Source organism: Loa loa (assembly GCF_000183805.2).
Source record: "Loa loa unplaced genomic scaffold supercont3.32, whole genome shotgun sequence".
Lineage (NCBI taxonomy): Eukaryota > Metazoa > Nematoda > Chromadorea > Rhabditida > Onchocercidae > Loa > Loa loa.
Window position 1 is genome coordinate 107,947 of NW_018108212.1, and position 8,552 is coordinate 116,498.

Consider the following 8,552-nt stretch of genomic DNA (forward strand, 5'->3'; position numbering starts at 1 on the left):
TGTTCAAATCGGAGTGAACCGTATTCTTTTATTTTCACCAAATTTCTTATAGACTTTATTTTTCGAAATCAACTTCTTTAATATCAGAAATTATACATGGGACTTTTTGTGAATACAAAATGTTTTATCAAAAATCGTCGTTTCAAGTGCTGGCGATTTTTCAGGTCAATTTTAACGCCGGTAGTCAAAGTCTTCCTCGTGGTATGGATGGACGTCGTGGTTCACGTTCACAGCTGTCATTCTCACGTAAATTCCCATTCGTTAAGAGTACCGACAAGCTTAACGAATTCACTGACAATGAGCGTAAGTTTGTTGCAATTACCAAGCTAAATTGGTCCACTTTTTTAGCATTTCTAAATATGAGATTGCAGAAGTTCTACTGTTATCGGTATTTATCGCCAAACATAACGTTGAAATGAGGGAAAAAAAAAGCTTAAAATTTACTTCTTGCATGCGTAATTGGCGATGACGAGGGTTTTACTAGAAGGAATGATAATTCTTTTATATAGTTGTGTAAGCATTGCGGATTTACCATTTGCTCCCACTCTTTGATGAGTAGTAGTGAGATTCCAGTAGAAGCTCCCGGAATCGTAGTTTACTGTTTGGAGTACACTATGTAATGATTAATGATGTGGAAGGTGTGTTTTTGTTTACTGAATTTCGACATGAATGACAAATTTTATTCATCGTATCACTATGAGATTTGCTTAGATGGTACAACTTATACATCATACACTACAAGTGATAGTGATTACTGTAAGTTTTTCATGGTCAGCTGTGTGCAGTGTTTGCTTTTATTTATTACATGATTAACAAGATTTACTAATTCATAATGTTTTCTAACCAAGGAGAAACTGTCAAAAGTTGAAAATCTAATGCGTATGAATTACTTAATACAATTATTTCATGTTGTTATGCTCTTTAACTGTGGAAGTTAACGGCAATTTGTAACTCTTTACAAGTGAAAATGTAGAAGTATGTGTTATTTTATTTATCCCATACTCGAAAGATGACATTTTTGTTTGATTTACAAATATTGAACAGAGAGTCATTTCGATTCGAATATGTAAAGTAATAATTACTCTTTAAGACAGTAATTTCATTCTAATGTTTTAGTTGGTGTAAGTGAGGATCCGATCATGTCATATGTCGCAGTGGAACGTCAACAAAGTAACTGTTACTCTTAGCTTTTTTCTCTAGGTCTATTTCTTTCCACTGATGGGTGAATCCTTGTTGACACAAAATCTTTGCTATTTTGTTTTGGTTACCGATTCCGAAAAGCTATGTGACTGAAGATTTCATTATTGTAAATACATGAGGCTCTACATCTCAAAACATTACACATCATTCTTCATAGATAAATTCGTTGTATTTTAACATGAGTTTCTCTTATCCCAGTAAATTACCCGCGTCCGGTTATTATTCTTGGAGCAATGAAAGACCGCATCAACGATGAATTGGTACTCCGTGATCGAGATCGATTTAGTAGTTGCGTCCCACGTATGTTATAATTTTCCAGTATGAACACCTTTTCTTCAAAAGAATTCATAATATACGAAACAATTTTTGTGTATTAGATGGTTCTTAAAACAAAAAATGAGACATTACAGATACGAGTCGACCTCCGAAACCAAACGAAGTAGATGGTCGTGATTATCATTTTGTTTCAAAGGAACAAATGCAGGAAGACGTTCGAAATAACCAATTTATCGAAGCTGGACAATTTCAAGATAATCTTTATGGCACGAGTATAAATTCCGTCCGTGAAGTTGCAGAAATGGTATGTGTGCTTTGAAAGGATATTCAGGGGACTATATTTTGTGGCATTTTTGGTATTCTTGAAATGATTTTTAAATTTTAGTGAGTGGGAAAGAAATAAGTGAAGATTGAGCTTCAAATGTATATTCTGATTACAATCAAAAATTGGAAATCTCTTGTTTTTTAGTGAGAAAAGTAAGGTCGAATATTTGATTTGGTTATGTCGTATTTCCGTAACTAACAACTAACTTTATAATATTTATTGTAGGGTCGACATTGTATTCTCGATGTAAGTGGAAATGCTATCCGTAGATTACAATCTATCGCTAATATATACCCAATAGCAGTCTTCGTAAAACCGCACTCACCTCATCAAATTATGTAAGTAATTTGTCTAACTTTAACCATATTTCGTGGTCTTATATATTGCAGTGTTATCATGGTAACACTGTAAACTGCATGCCGGATTCGGTTATCCAACGAGCTGATGTCGTCAGTCATTAAAATGTTCCTTTTAACCAATCTGTTAGTTAACCATTTATTGACTTAGTTCTGAAATTTTTAGATTAAATAGCAAACTGTAGTTTATGAAACACTTGAATGTTCTTACAGGGAATGGGATCATTCGATAAATGAAGATGATGCTCATACTGTATATCAGCGCTGTCAGAGAACGGAACAAAACTTTGGAGATTTGTTTACTGGTTAATATTTGAAATTTTTTTTATGTTGTCCAGCTAATCCACCGATAAATTGTGATACCAATTCCCTTCTTTCACATTTCTTTCTCTACTCAAAACCAAAAAAGAAATTTTTTTGATACAACTTTCTTCTGTTGTTTTGACCTCACTCTTATCCTTTCGAATAGCATATTACTCTTATTGCAAAAATGACCTGTTTTAGCTGTTGTAAGTGGTCAAACATTCGAAGATCTCGTGCGCCGTGTCCTGAATGTTATTGCGGAGCAATCACGACCACATGCTTGGGTACCATCACGTTCACAAGTCTTTTAAACCTCATTTTGCTTGATTCTATGATAAACTTTTTTCTTTTCCAAAAGCGCCCTCTTTTGAAGTTCCTGTTTTACAAAAAATTTTTATTCAATCCGATATTGAAGTACTGGTCATTGGTCCATTTAGTTTTATAGCGACTAATTTTTGAAAGGTTTTTTCTCTTTTTCTCTTTGGAAAGATTGAGATGAAGTATATGTATACATACATCTCCGGTATGCAACTTCTTTGCCTACTCGATTATTCCGTTAAAAAAAAAGAAAAAAACTTCATCCGAACTTGGCGGTGTAATCCAATTATTTTAATGGTGATATAATTGAAGGTAAATACAATTTTGGTAACAGTAAAATATGAACTGAGTCTCATTTTTGATTTAAAATTTCGAAAATTGATAAAATACTTTTTGAGTTATATTTGTCTGAAGAAAAAAGAATCATCAAATCTTCTGGTTAGTTTCATCATTTAACCAAATGTATGATTCTGATATTTATGCAGCTCTATCTTTTTTTCATGTGTTGTGATCAGTTAATATAATGCCATTTTTCACCTTATGCAGCTATTATATTAGTCTTTATTTTCTTTCACTATGCCAATTTTTGCGACACTTTTTTGGTATCATTTGATTTATCAAAAATACAAAGAGAAGAGTTTTCAAGAAAAAATTCTTAAAATTTCCAAAGACTTTGGAATAGCAAATAACCAGTTTTTAGAACTATTTAGGTAAGGAAATAGAAATTCGGAATGGTACATTACTTCATCGTTATGGGGATTACAGAACTTCTTATTCTTTTTTTTTAAAATGGTATCTTTCCGGAGAGTAGCCGGAGTTGTACAGAGTTTGGTCTACTATGGGATTCTGTTTCGTGTTGAACAATGATTTCGAACAAAAGAGATTTGAATTGAAGAAATGAAGAATATCATTGTTCTGTCTCGTAGACTGATTTATTTTATTGCTGGTTTGTCCATTCTCTTTCATTGCACTTACTCGTTAAAGGTTGTGATTCTATTAATTTGTTATATTGTTTTTCAAAAGATGTTACGGGGAAATAAGGTTCGTACTCATCGTAATTCTTTTGCGAACATTTCTTTGCTCCGAGAAATAACTCAGCTATTGAATGTTTTTTCTCCAATTACCCTATGAAAATCGAGCATGTGGAAAGAGAGTAGCATTTCTCATCTTCAGGGTGGAAGTTGTGAGATTGGACAGACGCTTTTATAGCAGCGTAAGTATGTAGGCGGGAGGTCAACGAAATTTGGAACTGTCTATTATCGGATTGCTCATGCATTAAGTTATCCGTGTTTTCGTCCAATATTCTTTGAGAGATGAAAAAAAGCAAGAATCATTTGTCGCATGTAACTGTTAGCCTTTTTTGTCATTTGGCTAAAATTATTGTTTGTTTTACTGGCGCAACCTTCCAGTCTATTCAAAATGTGCCAATTTCTTTTTTTTTTTCTCAAAATGCTAAACGTTGCAAAAGCGCCATCGTGCACACTTTTTTGTAGTTTGTTTGAGATCTAAATAAACAGCGCTCTTTTAAAAATTTGAAAAATTTTGCAAAGATACTGTAAAAATGAAATTAAGAAGAGATATGTATTAGTCAAAAGTCTTGTTGGAATTAGTATATCATTTCGTTCTTGAATGATTTGAAGATAATATGAAAAAGCAGTGAAACTTCACTAAAAAGGAAAGTCAATTTCTTATGGCCAATACACGGCACACTATATAAATCTATATAAATATATAAATCTGTATTGAGCCTATTTCCCATTTCATATTAGAATTTAGGATGACCGGGTTATCGCGGTATTGCTAGTATACCCGATGATTGGTAGCTTTACGGGTTACCCACCTGTGCAATGTATATAGGAACTATCCTTCAAGCGCATCACATATATCGTTGACATGTTTGGTTTATATTTTAAACTATTCCTTCCAAAAGCGAATGCATTACTTCCTTCTGCGTGTGTCAAGCAGGTGATGAAGAAATGAGATGTCGTGAAAATCCACTGGACACTGTTGAAGTACTAACAATCCTTTTATTGTATTCTCATAACTTGAAAGAGTGTATGCATGAAAAAGATACGATATTTGAAATTGTAATCACAAATTGTTTGACCTGTACAAGTTGAAATTATATTAACTATTAGGGGATGAATGTAACAAAAATTATTCATAATGGCTGCAAACAAATATCATCGTTGACACTGTCCGACTCCAGTTCGTATGAAAAATCGGATGGTTCGTGATCTATCTGTTGCCATGGACCACGCCAACGGTTTACAAAAATTTGGTTGATAGAAAGTGACGGTGCTTCTACCTGAAAGGTAACAAACACAAAGTGAAGACTATGGAAAGATTACAAACAGTTTAAATGAAAGTTGCAAACTAATTTAGTTGAAGTCATATGTGAGACAGCTTTGTTGATAATTCAAACATAAATGTGCTGAAAAAAATAAGACGAAAAAGGCAAAACTTCTGTGCTATTATCACTTTCTAATTTTATGCCAAATAGGGAACGAGCAGAAATTTAAATGAGCTAAAATAATCATAATTAATTACCGCGGTTTCGGATTGCGAAGATGATGGTGATAATTTTTTTGGCATCGGTTTTGGCCTAGGTAATAGAGCTGGGATTGGCGTGGATGGCGGTAATTGTTTGGATGGCTTAGGGAATTTCGAAGTACTTTCGGCTGATTTTACAGCTGCTTCGATACTGGCTGCAATTTGGGATACCTTCGCCTTTCTTGCTGAATCTGTGAAGATCGTCTTCGATTTAACTTTATGCTGAAATACTAACAATATCTCCAAAGAAGTATTTTTCAATTTCGATTACGATTATTGCCGAAAAAAAAATCATCGGATTGAACAATGATGCAGGGAAAATCTGGAAAAAACTGCTGCACAGTAAGAGTTATTGATGATTGCTAGGCTATAATAGCTGATAAAAGCCTTGCTTAATCTTTCTTATCTTTAGTTCAATTATTTTCATCCACCAATTCTGAATGCTATCACGTGTACTTACCCGTTTTCTTCGTTCGTTTTCCCATTTTCTTTGTTCTGCACTTCTCCCTTGTCGTCTGAGCACACAGTATAAAAGAAGAAATATGGAAATTATAAGAAGGATGACAAGAATAACCAAAACAATTGTCAATGCTAACACAACTTCGGGTCTTCCTGTCGGTGCTACAGTGGAAGTTATTGATGTCGGCATTTTAACCAGACCTTGCAATATCATATCTCCTGCAAATAATCATTTAATTCTTATATAATTCCTGATATTTGTACAGATATGATTCATATGCGACTTGTAGTATTCCTGTGTGTTGCAATTCTATTTCATTACTTGCCGTTAAAGTAGAGAAAAGTATATGAATCCTGGAACTTCAGTGGATTCACCGATTCCACACAAACCGGTGTATACGGAAATGTTGAAGACAGGTGACAAGAGTTTATCCGTTTCGCATAATTGTTAACAACGGATGTTTATTTGAGTACACTTTAAGAAGCGGAAAATGTTTTCACACAAAACAAATGATTTTGAGACAATTTCCAATAAAATCTTTAAAACACTATTTTGCATATTCCATTTGTTAAGTAAAACTTGTGCATGGAAAAATTCTCAATAGTTTCAGAAATTTTTCGGAAATCACACTATCACGTGTAAAGGAGTTATTAGCAACGTATCATCACGTGAAAATGGATCGCTTATGACCTATCAATTATCATGAAAAGATTAAAACCTGCAAATTCTGAAAGTAATGAACAATACCTCCAATGCCATCATCATCTTCATCCAGGTATAAAGAATCTGTTTCGTTTGAGTTATTGAAGGCATGATGCATGCTATCAATTCAGGATATTATGTAGAACGTTACAACGAAACTTTGCACGAACCGTTCACTAATACTTCAGTATCTAACAATAGCTAATTCTGTAATCAGAAAATTATTCGTAATTGCTTAATTAATAAACAATACATGAAATTGTTATGCAGAAAAGATATTTATATGAAAAAATGTGTGGGACAAGCAAAAGTTGAATTATCAAATTAGACTTTTTGGAGAAGTGATATTTTAAAAGATGGAAAAGAAAGTGTTTAGAGATATTATAGGTCTTTTGAAAGTGATAATAACATGGCAAATGTCTTTTTTCTGATATATTTTAATGATTTCAATCGGTAATTTAACACGGTTTGGCTGAGGTCACTATTTAGATCAAAGTGATAAGCTGAGATAAGTCATCTGTCACACAAAGTTCTTAATCACTTATTTTCAGTTACAAATGTCTTTTTCCAAAGAGAAATGCGATAACCATTACATTTTGTGATTTATTACCATACATTTGTACATACTTAAATTTATTTTTCCTACAAATTTAGCTTTTTTTAAATTTTACTTTAATTGAATTTTCACATAATTAGCTTTAATTTGTTGCCAATTATATATTTGTATTATATTTATTCATTGCTTCTGTTGTTTATTTTATTTTTATTATTTAGACATTTGTATTGTTCGTACGATAGTTTACTGCCTCATTTTGCTGTTCTTTAATTACTAATCTTTTATTAATTACCAGCGGTTATCTGGACATAACTTTTTGTAGCCAATAGGAATTCTTGATAGGATTAGATTTTCTTCATCTACAAATTTTAAGTTTCTACTGATCGATTATGATTTATGTTTTCTTACTGTTTTTATTTTGCTGTCAAGTTTAACTGAATTAAATTTGGATGTTTCATAGTTTGCACATATTTGTTATTCGTATTACTTCCTTATTGTTTTAATGTATAATTTTCATTTTTTTTTATTCTTATTATTTAGACATTTGTATTGTTCGTATGACGGTTCACTGTGTCATTTTACTGTCCCCTAATTATTTTATTTTTATTATTTAAACATTTGTTGAAATCAAATTAAATCAATTGCAATAACATTGGTTGTTCATAAAAATTAACGTTTGCGTATTGTGTTGTTGTTTAATTAAATAATTATACAATTAAGAGATATGACACAAATATTTAATTACTTATGTTTGCTCTGGTTAACTTCTTTTTTTGCTATTTGTTGAATATTTTAAGTTTTAAGTTTGTATTATTGTAACTTAACTAAAAGCCATTTCTTTTATCACCCATTTATTAAGTTTGATGATATGGCTACAAACATATTTCAAAATATTCTCGTGATGGCTTAAAATGGAATAGTTTAATTATTAATTTGTGGCATTGTTCAAAATGGATTTCTGTGCTTTCTTTTTACAATATTAATTAATTTATTGTGAATGACTTGATAGGAAGCTATTTACATCTTTTTATTTGGTTCACTTTCTCGTTCTTTATTATTTTCGTGTCAACTTGACTGTTGACTGTCATTCCACCTCGAAAATATCGATTGACTGCCGATATTTTCAGAAGGGTCGTAAAGTTCTTAATTTTATGGTTATTTGTTTTAGTGTTACCTTAGAATTTTTCAAAATTTGCGAGATTTTTTGTTTTGCTGTTCATAAAGTGGCAGCTAACTGAAAGAACTACTAAAATTTTATTTCTTTTCGTTCCCTGGCGTAAATAGTCCTTTTCCGTTTTATTTTATAATTATGTTAATAAGCGGTAAATACTTATATGAAGGAATGGTTTATTTGTTGTCAGTTATTTTCTGCAAAAATCATAATTTCCATCTGTTTCTCCTTTATTACCCATTATATGCCTAATGTGTCCAGCTATTGTCATTGGTTCTTTTCCCTTTTTTTTTATTTTGTGGTTTGTTCAATTAAATCATAAAAAATTAGGA

General features: G+C 32.0%; 2 protein-coding genes across 2 annotated transcripts in view; one reads left to right on the forward strand and one right to left on the reverse strand.

Annotated features, from left to right (window-relative positions):
• LOAG_16975 (guanylate kinase) overlaps positions 1–2,923 on the forward strand; it is a 10,343-nt gene extending 7,420 nt beyond the window's left edge. Inside the window, exons 16-21 of the mRNA XM_020449629.1 lie at positions 1,117–1,170; positions 1,399–1,500; positions 1,611–1,780; positions 2,027–2,139; positions 2,371–2,462; positions 2,662–2,923. Of these exons, the coding sequence (XP_020306806.1) occupies positions 1,117–1,170; positions 1,399–1,500; positions 1,611–1,780; positions 2,027–2,139; positions 2,371–2,462; positions 2,662–2,771 (641 nt within the window). The 3' untranslated portion in view covers positions 2,772–2,923. The remainder of the gene's footprint in view (positions 1–1,116; positions 1,171–1,398; positions 1,501–1,610; positions 1,781–2,026; positions 2,140–2,370; positions 2,463–2,661) is intronic.
• A 2,016-nt stretch (positions 2,924–4,939) lies between these two features.
• On the reverse strand, positions 4,940–6,611 carry LOAG_10444 (hypothetical protein; the record flags this gene model as incomplete). The annotated part of the gene is made up of 4 exons (XM_003145968.1): positions 4,940–5,086; positions 5,329–5,553; positions 5,792–6,009; positions 6,539–6,611. 4 exons carry the CDS (start codon positions 6,609–6,611, stop codon positions 4,940–4,942), a joined length of 663 nt encoding a protein of 220 aa, XP_003146016.1.
• Positions 6,612–8,552: the final 1,941 nt, after the last annotated feature.